Source organism: Astatotilapia calliptera, chromosome 10 (genome assembly GCF_900246225.1).
Source record: "Astatotilapia calliptera chromosome 10, fAstCal1.2, whole genome shotgun sequence".
Classification (NCBI taxonomy): Eukaryota; Metazoa; Chordata; class Actinopteri; order Cichliformes; family Cichlidae; genus Astatotilapia; species Astatotilapia calliptera.
Genome location: NC_039311.1, coordinates 2,319,426 through 2,338,680, shown reverse-complemented (window position 1 = coordinate 2,338,680; position 19,255 = coordinate 2,319,426). Strand labels below are relative to the sequence as shown.

General features: G+C 41.5%; 1 protein-coding gene across 1 annotated transcript; it reads right to left on the bottom strand.

Annotated features, from left to right (window-relative positions):
- Nucleotides 1–4,264: 4,264 nt before the first annotated feature.
- Nucleotides 4,265–18,951, bottom strand: umodl1 (uromodulin-like 1). The gene is made up of 17 exons (XM_026182242.1): nucleotides 18,677–18,951; nucleotides 18,213–18,455; nucleotides 17,787–17,945; nucleotides 16,664–16,785; nucleotides 16,355–16,538; nucleotides 15,515–15,655; nucleotides 13,803–14,066; nucleotides 12,688–12,945; nucleotides 11,318–11,430; nucleotides 11,023–11,242; nucleotides 9,679–9,816; nucleotides 9,143–9,600; nucleotides 8,827–8,987; nucleotides 7,896–8,126; nucleotides 6,395–6,551; nucleotides 6,202–6,286; nucleotides 4,265–5,665 (listed from the first exon to the last, which is right to left on the bottom strand). The coding sequence occupies exons 1-17, from the start codon at nucleotides 18,750–18,752 to the stop codon at nucleotides 5,478–5,480; spliced, it is 3,198 nt and encodes a 1,065-aa protein (XP_026038027.1). The 5' UTR covers nucleotides 18,753–18,951; the 3' UTR covers nucleotides 4,265–5,477.
- Nucleotides 18,952–19,255: the final 304 nt, after the last annotated feature.

Sequence of the window (19,255 nt, the reverse complement as noted above, 5' to 3'; positions counted from 1 at the left end):
GCCGGTGTATCAGAGAAACTCAGGAGAGTTTTCTCCAAGCATGACATCCCGGTGCATTTCAGACCCAGCAACACACTCAGACAGAAACTGGTTCACCCGAAAGACAAAACGCCAAAACACAAACTTAACAATGTGGTGCAGCGAGGAATGCCCAGACCTCTACATTGGAGAGACCAAACAGCCACTTCACAAGCGCATGGCACAACACAGAAGAGCCACCTCCACAGGACAAGACTCAGCATCCATCTGCATCTAAAGGTCAAAGGTCACTCTTTCGAGGTTGCCAATGTTCACATTTTGGACAGAGAGGACAGATGGTTTGAAAGAGGAGTGAAAGAAGCATCTATGTCCACTGTGAGCGACCATCTTTGAACAGAGGCGGGGTTTACGACACCAACTCTCTGCCATCTATAATCCAGTTTTGAGATCCCTTCCCAGACGCCTTAATGCCCACTCACACCCTGGGCCATCTGACCTCAGGAATTCGCATGATAAGGTGGGGCCAGGTTTCACAATGAGCTCACCTGAAACTCTGGCTGATTGGGACCCACACCCAGTTTCACACCTTGGCTCAGGCGATTAGAGGATCATCAGGGGGTCCTTTTGTCCCTCTGTGGGGGGAAACTCCCACTAGGTTTATATCTGGGACTCTCCACCATTTGACCTTAGAACTGAAGAAGCTTCTCGGATGAGAGGTGAAACGTCTTCAAGCAACTTAAAGAAGTCCAGACGCTTTTCTTTGCAAGCTCCTTTGACAAACATATTTGTGCAGATTTCAAAATCATAGTTTTTTGTTTTAATTCAACCTTTTTTTAAAACAGCAACATTTTATTATACAGCGCACACTTTACATTTTAATCTATACGTCAGTTAACAATAAACTTGGTTTTCTACTGATACTGAACTTGAGTGCAATGTGCAAGAAGCACACTTTAGACCCACTACTGCTGTTGTCTCTCCTAATTACACAGCTACATTTATAAAGACGCAGATTCATAAATCAGATGGAGGTGCAGGTGGTCTGATGGCACAGCTGTAAAGGCTGCTTCCTCTTATTTTTATCTGAAGTACGATATGAGACACACATATAGTTTATTTCCCTTTTCTCCTTAAAAGGCCAGCTGCTACCCATTTGTTCCTCTTAGCTTGATTTTGTTCACAGTTTGAGTCTTCCAACTGTTTTCTTACGTTGATGGATTTCTGTTGTGTTAAAGAGGAATATGATCATCAGGGTGTGATGATTAGAGTCTCTTAGGTTTGGTACCAGACTTCTGCTGAGGTTAGAAGATCAAGAAGACAACTGGCAGAACACACCTGAAAATCCCATGTGAGTGCTTGATGATACACTCTATCAAGAACTCAAAGATGTCTAAAACAGCCTCTTTTGTAAAGAGCCTTGAAGGTATTTGCTGTGTGTGGAAAATCAAAAGGTTTGCTGTGTTACCTCCACGGATTTTTCTTTTCTTCCTTTTTACTTGCTTTGAACGATATATTGTGCCTAAGTGCTGTACAAAGATACCTACACTGATGGTGTGCATAAGAAGATGTGCAAGAGGACAAAGTGGTCTAAAATTCCAATTACATTCAATTAAACCCGGAACTATCTGATCAAAGAATTAGATTAGACTGAACTAGATCTGACCGGGCATTAAATGCCAGCTTTTAGATCCTGTTTCAGTTTTTGTCTCTGTGCCACAGACAAACCTTGATACTCAGCGCTCCAGCGAACAACAGTTAAACAAACCGGGACTAGTTGTTCTCACACAGGTTGGTGTGTATCATTCCTGGGTGAAAATTTAGACCCTCACTAGACTTGACTCTTTTACTACACTGGTAAGTCTGCAAACACTAGATATCATTGCATCAACAAAGTGACACGTTCTGCACAAAAAAGCAGAACATGTCACTAACTCATATTTCATATGTGGTTTATTGTCTGTTACATAAGCAAGAGCGAGATAAGAAACAGATCAGGGAGGGAGGAGGACATTAAGCAGCTGGGTTGAGTTTTGGTAAACAGAAGCTGCTTCCTTGTTACAATTTATGTAGCTCCTCATTAGATTACCCTTCCCTCATTACTGCTCTTTGCTTTAAAGGAAATGGCTGCACGTATCAATACGCCTCTCCTCACAGGCACACAGATAAAGACAGAAAGTTGTCACACAGTAAAGCTGAGCTCCCCTTTCAGAGACTTGCACTGGTGCTGAGGTTCACCGGGATTTGTGTAATGTGTGCATTGATAGGCTGTTGTCTTAAGCAACCACTGGGGGAGGGGACGTAATGCTGTCAGTCTTAATCAGCAAGCCAGACATCCTGGTGACAGAAAGTGTGCTACGGCAGAGGCAGTCTCTCAATTTGTTTTCCAACTCAGAAAGGGTCATGCAAACGGGAATCAAACGCTGAAGATGATGACTGAACAAAGAGAAGGACAAAGATAAAATGAAGATGAGATTAATTAACAATGGGAAACAGATGAGGAAGAAGACACAGGTGAATATAATCAAGACAACCAAGCTCACAGGAAGTATTAACATGACACCAAAGAAAGCAGAGTTTCAAAGTAAAACAGGAAACATCCCAATAGACGTACTAAGCACAGAGAAGATTCTCACTAAACATGATAAAGAAGGAAAAACTAAAATATGAAATAGAATCAGAACAAAAAACATCCATTTTGTACCACTTATCAGGATCCAGACTGCAGGGGCAGCTGTCTACGCAGAGATGCCAAGACCTCCCTCTCCCCTCCCGCATCCTCAAGCTCTTCTAGTGAGACACAAATGGTCCAGTTGAGAGACTAAGGCTACGTTCACACTGCAGGCGAAAGCGCATCAAATCCGATTTTTTTGACCCTTTGCGACCCATCTATCCGATCATGGTCTGACAGTGTAAACGGCACAAATCCGATATTTTCACATCCAATCTGGGTCACTTTCGTATGTGGTCCTGAATCCGATACATATCCGATGTTTTAGAAAGCGACTGCTGTGTGAACGGTCATGTCGCATTAAATCCATCTTTTACGTCACCGACACAAGACAGATGTCAATTATCAGCGCCCGAGAAGACATCGTGAACGCTTCCTGGCCCTCCAGTGTAGATGTCAGTGAAACTGTTAGTAAGACAATGTGAACATTTTCTTTGTTCTGTATAATCTGCAGATTCTGACAGAAATCTGCAGCTATCCTTTGAAGCACCGCTCCTCTAAAACAGCAATAAGGATCATTATTAGGTTATCTACATTATTATGTAAATTTTATTTGTAGTGTGAACGAGCAGACAAAAAAATCGGATTTGATCAAAAAATCGGAATTGAGCATCAAGACCTGCAGTGTGAACGTAGCCATAATCTCTCCAGATTATAATCCAGCCCAGGTTCTCCTCCCAGCTGAGCATGCTCGGTGTACCTCAGCTAGGAGACCCAGACTTTTTTGAATGTGGATGAGGAGCAGCTCTTTTTGAATTTTCAAAAAAAGAAAACTCTGCTGAACTCATCTGCTCCCAATTAGAAGAAAAACACAATGTTCAACTGGTCATTGAAATTCCAGATTACTGAGTGTAAATGCATCATGCCTAGCAAGTAACTATAGGATATCCTTTGGTAACAGTTTCACTGTTGATTAACATAGTCTATAACTTTGCATTAAATTCTTTGACTAGAAACTGCAATTATGAAATACATGAAAAACATACTGGAGTAAATGTTTTTCACAACTGAAACAAACTGATGGAACTGACTGAGAATTAGATGTTGTATATCAAGTGAGAGGTATTTTCTAATAGTTCGCGGACAGCATAATTATATCTCTCACCTCTGAAGATTACAAAGCCATTACACTGGTCAGATGCCTGAGGGACGGTGTTAATGTGCTCTATGAAAATACAATCGGGATCAGGATGTTTAATTAGTAATGACCCGTGTGAGAGAAAGCACATTTACAGCCATAGATCATAAAGCAGAACCAATCACTGTTTCAGAGCCGCTGTTACGGGATGAACAGTGAGGCAGAGAGACTGGTGTAGGATGCAGGAGGAGGAAAACTGGAAGGACTGTGGAGACGTGGATCATGTTACAGCCATTACTGCCTCCCAGAATACAGACGCACAAAGTTGGAAAAGTAATTCACGGCACTGTCACACTCCTGACTGGTAAATTTAGAAAGCACTCAACAGACACAAGTTATTTGTGTTTAAAAACTGGGATAATTGACACTGTGTGTGTGTGTGTGTGTGTGTGTGTGTGTGTGTGTGTGTGTGTGTGTGTGTGTGCGTGTGTGTGTTGCTTCTAAATTATTAAACACCTGCACATTTGAAATATAGTGCTGTCCAGAGACTAACTGGAAACCATTACCGAAACACTCAGCAGAAGAGATGAAGCCCAGGAATGTGCTGTGTGTGATATAACTTCATCACGTGGTTTGTCTGAAAGGAAGAAATAGAAGCTCCTGAGCTGCAGCCATTCCTCTGCTTTGATCACTGCTGCTCTCGCTCCTTCTTGCTGCATCCGTCATTCCCCTCCATCCCTGCACAGAGCTGTTGCCATAGCGATGGGTTGCCAGGTTTCAGACTGTGAGGCTGAATGGGTTAATGAGAAGGCGGAGCATTTGCTGCACTCCAGATGGTAGTAAGCCCTCCTTCACCACAGGTCTCCAGGGACCTCCCATGAAAGAGAAAGCCGCTCCTCTTTTTAGTATTCACCCCCATCACTGCTGCATTTCTGACCCCGTGACAATGTCGGATTATGCAAAGTGTGAAAGAAAAGCTGGGCTCTCATCTTTGGCTCTTCTCTGCTGAGAAAGGCTCATATGAGATGTTTTCATTAACCACTGATCTGGGTGAAGGAGAAACTGACAGCACAACCTCCAGCCAACTGAATAAAAGCGGGACTGTAAATTTTTTGTTTTTTCTGAATCCACCACCTCACATCGTCCCCTGTAAACGCTCGTGTTTACTCTGAGTGCAGGAAGCCATCTTGGACTGTTTTTTTAATGAAGAACTGTGTTAACAGCACCCCCAAGTGTCTGAGTTTATACAGGATGTGTTTATTGTCTCACCACTTAGAGCACAAATTATGTGTCAGTAAACACAATAGATAACAGACAGCAAAAAATAGCATAAATAACATGATTTAAAGAGGCAGCTATGAACACGTTTGACTATAAGAATAGGATACAGAGACCAACACTTGCATAGTTACTTGGTATCTGATTCTCTGCAGTCATTAAATATGTCATGCATGAAATATTGATAGTTTCTACATTTGACATCCCTGTATACAACCACTCTATCGTTTGAATATCTTAATTATACAAAGAAGGTGCAGGTAGAATTTAAATTCAAACTGTACATAATAGTTTCATGTACACGATAAAGGGTGAATGGTGCAACAGTGACACATGGTGGCAGGTGTGGTGTAAAAGCAGCGACAGCACGTCTAATCTCTTCTAATTGTGTGCCTGTGGGTGCAGGGGCTGTCATTAGGTGTTATAGGCAAGGTAGGTGAACTTCTCCTCTTTGGGTTTGACGTTAAAATTGTAGTGTCCGATGCGGTTCCTCTGGCAGTAGAAGAGGCAGGCGAGGGAACAGATGAAGAAGAGCGACAAGCAAATTCCCAGAATGGAAAACCCAACTACATTTAGAGTGCTCAGCTCCTTATCCAAGGGCTCTGCAGGAATATATGAACCAAGGCTGAAGAAGTACAAACATGCAGACAAGCAGTATATGATGACAGAAATACCAAAACTTTACTCACTGGCTCTTAAAACAAACGTTTCCAGCTCCCTTACATAAAAATAATGTTTAAAAAAATGTTCCCCTCATGAGTGTGTCATGATAAAAGCAGCCAACCCTTTCCTAGCGATGGCTAGTTAAGAACATGGATAGATGGATAAATGTTTTCCATCAAGTTAGTTGAACTTTCCTCTCCACCACACTGATAATAGCGACAGCTGCACTACTGCCTTAATTCAACAGCTATAGACGGCCCATTTAAATGCTGAGATGAAGTGAGAGCCAGATTTATAATGGCCACTGAAGATTTAAATAGCTTTTCTACTTTTAAAACGGTCCGTGTTGAGTGGAAGCTGAAGTGTCATTACACTTCCAACTGAAGCACAAAAGAAGCATCCAGGTGAAATCAGCCGTGCTCCAACACTCTGGAGTGGAGTGTTTTCAAAGCAGATACTGTGTAAAAATACACACCTTCATCTGAATTCATCAGAGGCCCAGCTGAACCGAACCTTGTTCCAAGTGCATTTACAGATCGAGCTGTTCTCTGGTGACAGTCCTGCAACAAAACATGAGCCGAGTTTATGTTGCATCAACTGCTTTTAGTCTAAGCAGGGTCAAAGCTGCAGGGTTGCATGAAATGTATTGTGGAGTAGAAAGCACTCACTGGCACGCAGCTATTCGACTCAGTCTGCAGGCAGAGCTGAACCTTGCAGTGCACATAGATCACCTTCAGGTTGACAAAGGAGAAGATCTGCACGGACAGACGGGACGTGCTGGAGTTCCCGTTCATCATCACTTTGGTGAATGCATTCAGGGAACAGCTGTGGAGACACAGACAGTGGGGCTGACTGATGAACTTAACTGCACCTGATCAAAAACTATTATTAGAAAGCATCGTGCTAAATATATAGACAGCTGAATAATCTGCTGGTTCTCTTATTATCGCTTTGCAGAAGGCTTTAACACAGATTTAGCTACCGCACTGACTCATTGTCACTTTTGATGGCACTTTTTTTTTTCTTACATCCTGCTCAAAGATGAATTTCATTTGAATGGAGGGACCTTTAGCTGTGAATCAGAAAATGCCTTCTCGTCAACACTGCTGCATGTGGGAGATTTTGGGGGGGGAGGGTTCAGTAGATGATATCGTGACCACCACATTTTCCATGTCCCTGCCATACATCTAAGTACCAGGTGTTTGAAACTGATCACTAGAAAACAAATATTGTAAATATGAAGCTGGAGATTCTAAGTTTGCTCGTAGAAATGGAAAAAAAGGTGATGCGAACAGACACAGTAACAAAACTGGCCCACTGGCAACTATGCAGCTCATTAATTCATATAATTTAGTTCATTTGTTTCACAAATGCCTCCGCTGACACGTGTTTTGCAGTGAGACAATGGGAGTCAGATTTTCTTGTATCTGAATGGGGCTAGGCTAGCTAGCTTTACCCTTATATGTGCATCAGATTTACGTGGTAACTTACAACATAACCGCAACTTCATCTTAACTGTATGCCTATTTAACCCGACGTGCACCTCCCATAGAACGTAACTACACAATGGCTCAATGCATACTTGAATGTTGTGTTGCAGGGATTAAAAGAAGTTTCCAGACTTCCAGCAGAAGCAGAAGCTAAGCTAACCTCCTGCTGACTGTAGCTTTAGACAGTAACTAACAAAATGAGCAACACAATATGAATCCTTGTCTTGTTCTGTCTTTGTAATGATAAAAGAATGGAAGGGCCTGGTTTCAGGCCTTGTGAAAGACTTCCTTTTAGGGAGGGGAAGAAGTGTTTTTATGTGTCACCCCACAGAAGCTGGTCACATTTGCATCTTGTTTTAAAAAGTGTGAAGCCCCAAGTTAATCATATGCTGACTAATGAAGCTACCTACCTATCATTTCTATCATCCAGAACAAGTTTTCCTATCAACTTAAAACCACAGATGTTTATTCGTTGAGACAGAAACTGTCAGGAACTTAATTTGTAGAGTTTTGGCTTTTTAAATGACACATTTTTATATAACGTGTGTTACCAATGCACATGTTGGCCAAGTCAACCCCATCTGAGATCTTAACTCCAGATTAAAGTTGTCTGAGTTAACAATAATCATAGTGGTAACAGTATGAGTAAGCTAAAGAAAGCTGTAGCTGGGAAACAGACCTTTTCTCCAGGAAGACATGGCTGTAGGCGTCTACGGGGTTTGGGGTGGGAGTGCACCAGCACTTGCTGATGACTACTTTAATGTGATCTGAAGAGGTGTTGAGTCTGACCTCCACTACCACGGGCTGCTCACGGGACAGGCTGTAGTTGTAGGGCAGAGGCACTGCACTGTCCAACAGATGCACGCTCATCTGCAATGACCCCGATCCTGTGATTTTAATTATGTCATACCTGGATATGGATGGGAATGAATTGTAGGTATAATGAATACAATATAAACTATACAAAATATTAAAAATGAAATATTTATCAGTTTATGCTACTAATGCACAACATAACTGCATTCAGTGAAAGTGGGACATGAGAGTTTAAGTGAAGTAAATAAGCTAAACACCTATCAGACTTATGCTCAATAGGATTTTAGGAATGGCTATAGCCTGCGGTGGCAACACTGATGAGTGCTGAGCGGCTTTCAGCCTCAGTTAAGTCCATTTATATAACTAAATGGGAGCTCTACAGTATCAGCCTCTATCTTGGGATTCATTCTTGTTTAAACCTTCATACCAATGACAGCTGTTCATGAAACGCAGTTCAGGGTCCTGAATATACTAACAAAGAATTTATCCCAGTCTGTTGTTGCTTGTTACTGTCAGCTAATAAAGGCTGCTCGTGAAACTGCTGTGTAAATGCAGCAGCAGCAATCAAATCCCCGCTGTGCTGATATTCTGAACAGCAACACTGCCTCTCTGTGATATTGCTCAAGTAGGTACTTTTTGAATGTGTCAATATTCTGTTCTGGAGAAGTAGTTCTTTATCTCTCGATGCTGTTTCCTCTTGAGGCATTTGTCAGCTGTGTCAGTTATCAAGGGGTTACTGATTTGAAAAATAATAAAATATAATGAGTATTCGTGACAGTACTCATGGCACTTACCCCATGGGGCTAAGGTCTGCAGAAATAAGCATGCTCTTCATGTAGGTACACATGATTGGGACTTCCAGCTGTTTTCTGGGCACCTCTGTTGCTCCCGTTGGTGAAGTGTATGGATCCATAGTGTTAAGCAGGTTTACAGAGGCTATGTAGTGGGTTTCATTCTGAAATACCGACACGGCAGAAAGAGCAGAGTGTTGGTTTTCATACTTTTTTATACTTCGTACTTAGCTGAAGAAGATAATGGCAAGCTAGTATACAAAAAACAAGAGCACAGGGGATTCAGGAGGTTTCCCAAATGCAGAGGAGAAAAACTCACTTGCACAAGTTTAGTGTCGCACTCATTCCAGGCCACGGTCAGCTCCACGTGCGTGTCATTGCCGCCATTGATGCCACAGCCCACCGTGCCCAAGTAAAGTGCACTCTCCTGGATCATGGAGCTCAGAAGAAAATTCTTAGTGACAGTCACAGTGATGGCCGCAAGTCTGCAATGGACTGAGAGGGCTTCTTGGATAGAGTCGTCGGTGGCAGATCCCAGAGCAGTGGTACTTTTTGTTGAGCTGGTAGCAGTTGTTGTGGCAATTGTAGAGGCGGGGATGGCTGTTAGGGAAGTACTGGTTGTCGGGGTAGTGGTGGTGGAAGCTTGAGCAACAGTTGAGATTGTTGTGAAAACCATGTGACTTGTTGATATACTGTCTGTGGTTATTTCTGGAGTAGTAGTTGAAGTGGTTACAGCTGTCGTCAGGGGCGGTGCCGCTGTTTCTAAGGTTGTAGGTGCTGCACGAGACAATGCTCGCTGGTTACAAAGATATTCTGTTTTACATGTAATGTGTATAAATGAGTTTTTACAGCTACCTTGGCAGACCCGTCCAGGTCTCTCTGGGTCGTTGTCAGTAAACCCGAACAGGCAAACACATGTATAGGAGCCCCAGGTGTTGTTACATGTGGCCGACTGGGAACAATCATTTTCCCCCGAAGCACATTCATTAAAATCTACAGACACAGAAATAAAAAAATAGAGTCAGGTATTATGTTATTGGCTGATTATTTAGATGTTACTTTAATTACTTTGAATTTCCAAAATGTTGCTTTTGAGACACAAAAAGGTTTTGTTAATACTTTTAGTGCACTTAGGTCTTTTGAATGGTATGTACTAAAAAACATTGTGCAGTTAGAGCATTATGACTTTGTGCATCATTTGTGTTGTATTTCCATACAGCTGAGAAAATTAACATGAGGCAACAGCGACCAAGAAATATTGCCTTTTAAGTCAAAGCGTCAGTCGACATCCAGAATTTCTGGATTCCACAACGCAGCTTCATAGTTATTCTAACATATTGTGCCAAGAGAGAAAGTATGTGGAGCGCACGTGTCTGAAGCAAGACTGCAGAGAATCGGCAAACGTACAATAAAAACACAACACGTTCTGAAACGCTGACTCGGCCGTCCCGTTCAGTAAACACGTGAACAGGATGTTTCTGCTATAGTTCGGTGAGTTTTTTTTCAGGTCCATGAAATAATTTCAGTCATTTAATTATTTATTTATTTTCAAAAATCTAGATTTTAGTTTAGTTAAATGATTTCTTCATGTTGAGTTTCAGTTTTCAGTTAGTTTTAGTTAAGTTTGGTTCACATTAACAGACATGAAAATTGCAGCTGCCTTTCACTCGTTAATGGACATCCCAGAACAATAAAACTGCTGGCTATATTTTAATCAAAAGCTACCAAGAAAACTGTTTGGTACAAAGACTGTGAATGACTGCTGCAGGATGATTAAGGCCCCATTTCTACTTCTCACCTTAGCCTATACTGCAACTTCTCATGCACGTCTCCAGAGATGTAATCTCCTATAGTCTGCAACACAAACATTAACTGCTGTGATTTGTAGTAGGCTGGCCCCCTGACTCTCACTAGTCAAATGCACAAACACAATATATCTATTTTATGAAGATTTATGAAAGTTTTAATATGTTGCTTCTACCATCATGGCCCCATTTATATATTGGGCCACCTCCAGTGCCTTCTTTCTTTTCTGTGCTGTGATTTCAGTAAAAATAAAACATTTGCTAACACCGCGAGTAAGTCTTTAACGCTAATTTGCTATAATGTCAAACTCAGCACTCCCTCTTTGAAGCATTTTCCCAGCAGTGTACCACTAACAGCCCACAGCATTAGAATAAGCAATATAAAGACACATACCATTTAGACTTGTGCTGTTTTGATCTACTGTGTATGTCGAGCTGTTCGTCAGGGACTGCAGAACTGCTGTGGACACATTGCTTATGTCCAGGCTTTGACTTGGGATAAACACTATGGTGAAGTTGACCATCACGCTCCCCGGGGAAAAGTTTCTGATCTCGATCCTGACCTGGCCTGAATCCACCATGGCTTTCACCTCTGGAGACACAGACTGGTAGATCTGGTTGGTGACACAGGAAACAGGCTCAAGTTTGTGTTTTCATTTGCACATCACATTCAGTCACTGGATACTTGCCTCTTCTGTTATACTCTCACTGAGGGTTTTGTAGGCCTGACTGCTGGTGTTCTGGAGGTCAGCTGTGAACTTTATGTTGGTAAGTCGTGTTGTGGCATCGAGAGTCTGAGCGTCTACAAAGAAAACCTTTATTATGCACAATAACCACATTTACCACATAAATGTCGACCGTCCTACTGACCCCAGGCCTTTTGATAAAACACTGATTCTTTTCTTCATCACGCATTAGTCATTAAAGACAATTAAACTGCTGTACTCCTCACTCCCTCAGGGTGGTAACTGTGGCTATGTTCTTATTTTCAGAAATCTGGGTCAGTCACTTTCTTCACTTGTGGCTCAGACAAAAAAACACTTCCAGTATTCTTGTTGTTCTTTTTCTGAAAATACTTCCACAGAGGAGAAATAAAGATTTGACCTACATTTTGACTTCTGAGGGGAAAGTAATGCATCTCTGTGTGTCTAGATTCTCAGTCATGCAGGTAACAGGAGTCTTAAAAGCTCGGAAAAAAGGCAACTGAGCTTCTTTAAGCTGTGACACCGTTTGGCTTCACATCCAAGAGGCTTCCTACCTGTTGTTGTTAGAACTGAAGAAGCGTCTTGGATGTGACGCCAAACAGCTTCACCAACTTAAACAACTCCAGTTTCCTTCTGTTTTCACTTTTCTCTTATGACAGTAACACATTTTATGATTTCTTCTTCTAATAATAACCATGCAGATATCCAAAAAACAGTGTTAAGTGTTATAATAATGTTATAGGTTACATATTGTCACAATGCTATTTGGCAATATAACATTTCTATAATATCGCTGGGAGCAAAGAACAACAAGTGGAGGTGGAAATGAAAGCCTCTGGTGGAAAATATCACTGTTTCCTGAGAAGTGTGTGTCTCCATGCAGAGACACACACAGAAAGAAAAATGACAAAAAGTGTTTTTCAGCATTTTTAGTCAATTAGTCAGTTTCGTTCTTCTGGTTCAGGCAAAATCTACTGCAAAAATATAATAAATAAATACAAATGAATAAAAAACAAGGGAACACTTGAACAATTAGATTTTTTTAAGTCATTTTGAATCCAGCACTCAAAGGGTTGATGATTTGTTTTCAACTCTTTTTTTTCTACATCAATTTGTTCTCAACAAAATAAAAAGTTCAGCCTGAATATTTCGTACATCAAGATCCAAGGTGACATGTAAGTGTTTCCTTACTTTTTTAAAAGCACCATCACAATCAGCCATAACAACAATATGACTGCATAACAGTTATAAACAAAGGTAAAGCTGTACTGAAAGTTACTGGAGCTGTCACATAGATTGGCAGCTCTCGAGTACTTTGACGTTCATATTTTGATATATATGTTCAATGTACTTACAGGTTTTTACTGAGATGTGAAGAGGGGCTCCTTGATTTCGGCAGGCACGAGGTGTGACGGTAACATTGTAGAGCAGTCCAGGCTTCAGTCCGCTCACCTCTATCGTGGTATCACTGATTTTCTGAGTCTGAATGACCTCTGACCCTTTCCTTAGAACAACCAGGTAAGTCTGTTTTGTCTCGGCATGATTGGACCAGCAGACAGAGAAGGACGTTCCAGTAACATTAGTGGACCATAAGCTGCCGATGCTGGGGGGAGCTGAGGGAGGGGACAGACAGGGGAATCGCTTGTCATTAATCTGAATCTGCTTTCTTGCTGGTTGTTGCGTGGAAATATGCCACTCCCACATCTGTGCGGTTTGTCTTAGGGAATAGCATCCAGCCTTGTTTTGCACAGTGACTGGAAACAAACACCACAGCTAGTCTAAGCCTGTCAAGAGTAACAAAAAAGAACAGCTTAAAAATGCATTATTTTACTTTTTACATCCTGTCAGTTTAATCCTACACCATTTTAGGCCAGTCTTATTCAGTCTGTGCAAGTCAGATCCAGAAACTTTCACACAAAGGAATATTAAAATATTATCTCATTTTGAATTTGATGGCAGCAAAATATCTCTAAAATGCTGTTACATCTGCAGCAAAGGATTCCAAGAATCCAAAGAAATGATGAAATCTCTGTGCGCAAAGGACAAATATTGGATGTCACCAGGCAGCACTACATTAAAACCAGGAATAATCTGGCAAGGAAGTCGCTGCATGGGCTCAGGAACACTTCCAGAAATCACAGTTTGCTGTGCGATCCACAAATGGAGGTTAAACATCAAATATACCAGGAAGATGCGAACGTCATGTGAACATGATAAAAATGCACAGAAGAAATGTAAAAAGTAGTCTGAAAAATAAATACTCGAGTAAAAATAGCTGAATTTTTTTTACAGGTGTGAGAATAACAATTTAAGACTCCTCCAAAGAGGATGAGCTTCAGTGTAAATGATGTCAAATTATAAATAAATGCTTGTTAAACCCAAATATCCCTCTCTTTCTGGCTTGGACACCCTTCCAATCAAGAGATGGAGATTTCATGTAAACTTTAGATGAAAACAGAATATTTCTCACAGCATGTTGTTGCTGGATGAGCTGACTCCACAGCTGTATTCATTTGGCTGTGAGATGCAGAACTCGTCCACAGCGAAGCTTGTGATGAATTCCAAGAGACAGAGGTCGTATTACTCGGAGCCGCAGTCACGCTGATCTCAGTGGATGTGAAGAAATCTGTTGTGTTGTATCCAGGAGGGCCTTGTGTGCGACTGGAAGCAGGGGGATAGGTTGTGTTCATCAATGCAGGGCTGGTCAGGGCGGTGGGCCACACTCCAGTGTCAGCTGGGAGCAAAGAACAACAAGTGGACGACTGGACTCTAAGTTTCTGGTGTAAATACCACTGTGTGACTCACATCACAGACGTGTAGTAATTAGAAACAACATATAGTGTTTCCACTTTAAAAGAGCAAAAAAAATAAGTAGGTAAGTAGAGTCATGGATCAAAAATACACTTTTACTCTAAACTGTCTTTACATTGATTGGTGACTTGGGTTAATAAACACCATCTTTGTAAGAACCATTCTCAAGCTTTCCAGTATGACGACTGAAGACCTGACTCCGCCCTCCTCCACTCATCAGTGGTGAACAGACAATTTACATGTTGTTAGTCACACAGCCAACAGAGGTCACTTTAGAAACTGTGTCTTTACAAAGCAGTAATAGCAGAACATTGTGGATCATTTATGAGGAAGGACCATCTTCACAAAATATGACAAATGTGGCAACTTTGTTGTGAGCTAGCTAAGCCTTTAAAACTAACCACAATTTCCTTGTTCGAGTAGGTTTGTCTGACTTGAAGAACAACTCTGACACATATTATTGTGCAGCCGTTTCAGATTAAGGAGGCAGTCTGTTAACCACAGCTTTGTTCCAAAACAAGGCCTCCATAGCCTCTGTGTTCCTTAATGTTTTCACACAGCTGTCAGTAGGTGATTGGTAATTGACCTTTTTCTGCTTTTAACAAGAAAACTATCTTTTGAGACTTGTTTTCTTTTTTCTTGTTTGATATTTTACCCAAAAAAGGCCGATGGTGGGCGGACTATTAAAATCTGAGTAAAACTGAGAGAAATCTTCATTTGTTCTCACTCAGCTTCCACCTCTAGTTCTACAGGTCAGTTATTCTAATAGTCTGTGTGTGTGTGTGTGTGTGTGTGTGTGTGTGTGTGTGTGTGTGTGTGTGTGTGTGTGTGTGTGATGGGATGTTGTAAATTTACTCCACCTAGCAAACATCAATACATTAGCATTAGAATAACTTGTGCATAAACTTTAACCCCCCAAAAGCTCTTTGATCAGTCTAACTGTAATCTTATCAGTTTTTATTCGGGGCTTTCTGATGGGGAAATCCCTCTCGTCACTTCTAAAGTGACTGAATCTAAACTATAGTACTTGTCTGAGATGCTGCACTTGCGAGTACAAAAGTAAGGGCTCAGGGGATTTTGAGGATAGGGTAACTGGAAGCACTTGAGAAAAAGAACACTTTCAAACGAGGTTCAGATGTTATATTTAGCAATATGATTGCTTTCTCTGTGTACATACATTGTGCACGTGTAAGTTAAGTGTGAGCTAGTTTCTGAAAAACCTAAATAAATTGCACAAATTGGTGCGCATAGCAAAAATGGAACAAAGTCATGTGCAAATAAACATTTTAATTATCTGGCAATTATCTCACAGTCCAGACTTTAAAGGGTTACGTCTGCACTGCAAACACACACACAAGTGTGCGGTCAAACCTGAACAGTGGGCTCCAGGGTTGCTCGGGTCAACATCAATGTAACCTTGGTGGCAGACGCACTCATAAGAACCCACTGTGTTGTTGCAGTCGGCCCAAAGCGAACACTGCCGAAGAGCAGAATGTGCACACTCGTCTACATCTGCAATGAAAATGCAGACATATGGAGGAGTTAAGCAGCAATTATAATTACACATACATAAAAGCTGTTCAATTACAGTTGTGTTTGCATGAGTTGTAACAAATGTGTTTCTGAAAATAAATCAATAGTTTATAGTGGAAGCTGTTTAGAAAATCTCCACATCTGTTCGGGACCCTGGAAAAATCACTGGAACTTGAAACACATTATGCAAGTCAAGACTGGATTCACTTATCTTGCTCACGTCTTTCATTTAAAGGCTTGAAAATTCAGATGTGTCTAAAAATAAATGGCTTTCAGCACAAAAAAAGGGAAGTTAATTATCTCTGAGAAAAAGCCAGCTTGACGTGCACGCGAGCCATGTTTTGTGGGAATGTAGCAAGCATGACTGATTTATGATAAATATCTGAGTGTGGGTGTGTGTTTCGTGTGTTCATGCACGTGTGTTTGTCTCTGTGTGTGCGTGTGCGATCGCTCTGGTGTTATTTTCCGCTGTTGCAGGAAACATCCCACAGATGACTGTCACTCAAACAGAAGTAGTGGGAGAAGGAAACTGTGGTGCGACTGAGTCATTTTTTCCTGAACGCCGTGTTCTTTGCACATGAATCATTCTCAAAACTCTACAAGAATGTCATTTCTCAAAAGAAAAAAAGCCGAGTAGCTTCGCAGAGAGGTCAAAACTGCCATACAGTGCCTCCTCACCTTGCACTGTTATTGAAGACACTTCCTCTATTCGTTCGAGAAGGCGATGCAGCTTCGATGTGACGTTGTACAACGAGAGAGTGAAGTTACACTCAATCAGCAGAGAGGTGGCAGTTCTGTAGGGATGCACAGGCCATGTGCTGAGATAATAGACAGAAACATCAGACTGCAGAGCTCCAGTCACCTGATGATGACACAGACGAACATATTTTCATAAAAAAGCGACCACCAAGGAAAGTGCTTATGTTGGAAGTCTAGTCTCATTATAAATGTCTGGAGGAAGTTTGACCATAGAAGCTGTTGTGTTACCATTGCTTGCAGCAGCCTTGTGTGATTCAGAAGCCCTTCATTCTTGGACATCAGTTGCTGGTAGTCTGTCTTCACTGTCACTGTTGCATTCAAACGGTTTCCTCCATTCTCAGAGTAATTTGCTGAGATTAACATGATACAATATAAAGATCAGTGTCGACAGATTTCTCCCTGCTTCAGAGAAAGACCTACAGGCTCACTTAAGAGCTTGGTTAAAAAAAAGAAAATCAGCTGATTTATTTATTTAATTGCTAAATGAAATATGAACAGGCTGAAGCGGTCTATATACGACTCAGCAGTTATTCCTTTCATATTTTCTTCAGCAGGAAGGGATCCAGTGAAAATGGCACACACACTGTGGGGTCTGTGGATTACCCCAAGTCACTAAGATTAGTTTGTAAAAGAATTTGGTGGCACTGTAATTTTACAAGAACACACGTACGAACACCAGAAGCAATGAAACACACAACATTGCTTGTCAGACAACATGTCAAGACAACATGTTCTTTTTATTTTTTTGTGTGTCTGTTTTTTGCTGCACTCTTAGCGTGTGCGCGGTGTGCATCGGCTGAACGTGACACAGAACATATGAGCGTGTTTTTGTTAACACTTTCAGTTTCTGTAACTTTTTACTGTTGCTGTAAGAAAACCGATGCATTTTTTTCCTTTACTTCATTTGACGGTGGCACGGTGGTTAGCACTGTTGCCTCACAGCGAGAAAGTCCTGAGTTCGATTCCACCAACAGTGAGGAGTTTGCCTGTTTTCCCCGTGTTTGCATGCATTTAGTGTAGCCCTCGCCCTTCGGGGGGATCTGCCCTCTCTGAGTGCTCATTTTTGAAATTTTACGAAATACCAAGGAAAATGACACATCAACAGAGCGGCCACATCAGCACCAAGATGGCAGCAGTAAAGCTGCACTAACAGATAAAAACAGTTTGTCATGTTTAGCTGATATACCGTAGACGCTGGGCAAATTTCAGTTTAATGCCTCAGTGAGTTGAGTCGCTCATTACGTTTTAGCACTATTCTAAAACTGTCATTTGCTTAAACAAAGCACAGTAAGATGCATGGTGAACATTCACTTTAAATGCAATGTGGATGCAAAATCACATATATACTAACTTGCTGGATCACTGCAGGAAGAGTGGTGAGATCTCTGGCAGCATTTTTGCCAGCCTGGACAGTCTATATCCAAGTCACACTCCTCAGAACTGGGATGCAATCCATCTGCAGTTGGACAGGATCCTAGCTTGGAACTAAACTCACCACTCCTGTTTACAGCTTCATTCAAAGGAAATAACATGTTGCAGGCCATATATTAGCAGTGAGATATTTGTAGCATTGCAGTTTCAGCGCTTCCATCTGGTGTCTTGCACACAGCACCACACACTGAAAGGTCACGCTGACTGCCTGGCCAGAGACAGTGTGTGTGTGTGTGTGTGTGTGTGGTACATAATCAGATTTTGCAGACAGAAAAAGTGTCTTCTACAGTCTAAGAACAAAACAATGTGTGCTTTTCTTTAATCCTGATCAGTGCAGTATACTCACGCAGGGCACAGTAACGACCAACTTGCACATAGCCAGAGCAGCATCCCATCACCTGCTCCGTCACCAGCTTGTACTCAGTCTGATGGATCATCCTGTACATTGTGACATTACAAGTCTTCCAGCGGAGCCAACCGCCACAAGGCTTTGACACTGAATAGGGAACCTTGTGCACCACCAGGAAACTCACAATCTTTGTTTCGTTATGAGTGCACAGGTGGTAGCCAGACAGACACAGGCTATTTCCTGAAAATAAAATATATCTTTTGGATATCAGATGTTTCCATTGGTATCTTGTACACTGCTGCAAAATAACATTTTGAGTCACTCTAATAAACTGCTCCTATATGTTAATGTGCTCGGAAAGTTTTGAATGAAATGTGAAGGCTTTAATCGAAATAAATGTCACATTCTGTTTTGTTAAAACATCTGTTTAGAGTAAATCTGTCGTCGGCATCGTGGCCTACCTTCATTCACAGTGTCCTGTCCCCTACAGAGAGCCAGCAGGGCCACAGCCACCCCAAACGAGAGCATCCAACTCATTTTCACATCAGAATCTCACCCATGTATTTAAGCACCACATTTTACCTCCATATTTCACTTTGAAATGATACCAGCGCACTGTTCAGGGTGTAGTCAAAGACCAAGTCCTCTGTGGCTATCTTTCCCCTCCCCTTAATGACCCAACGGTCCCAAATGTACCACAAAATTACAGCATCCAACAGGTAAGTATTATATGAATTTAGATATTTGCAGTTACCATTTTATTAATTTACTAAAAGTATATTAATTTTGTTTTTTTAAGCGGGTTTTAAATTGCTGTCAGCGAAACAACCTGGATAATCAGCATAAACACGACAAACAAAGTCTTTGCTTTTCATGCAACCTGTGAGAGGAAGTGCATGCTTTTATTTTTGTCAAATAAATGCATTATGGATTTGCCTATTCTTTGGCTGTGTCATTGTAAGTAAACATGTTTATGAGGCCAAGGAGAATTATGGGCTGGGAGGAGTCAGAGTCCCTAATGGCTTGGTTTCCACTCAGGT

What these genes read in the sequence shown, in the direction of transcription:
- umodl1 (XM_026182242.1), bottom strand. Translation starts at nt 18,752, where the DNA reads ATGAGTTGGATGCTCTCGTTTGGGGTGGCTGTGGCCCTGCTGGCTCTC. An exon ending in TTCCTGCAGTGATCCAGCAA is followed by an intron (nt 16,786 to 17,786) that starts GTTAGTATATAT and finishes TGTTAATCTCAG; the next exon opens with CAAATTACTCTGAGAATGGA. An exon ending in CCCTGGAGCCCACTGTTCAG is followed by an intron (nt 14,067 to 15,514) that starts GTTTGACCGCAC and finishes CTTTGCTCCCAG; the next exon opens with CTGACACTGGAGTGTGGCCC.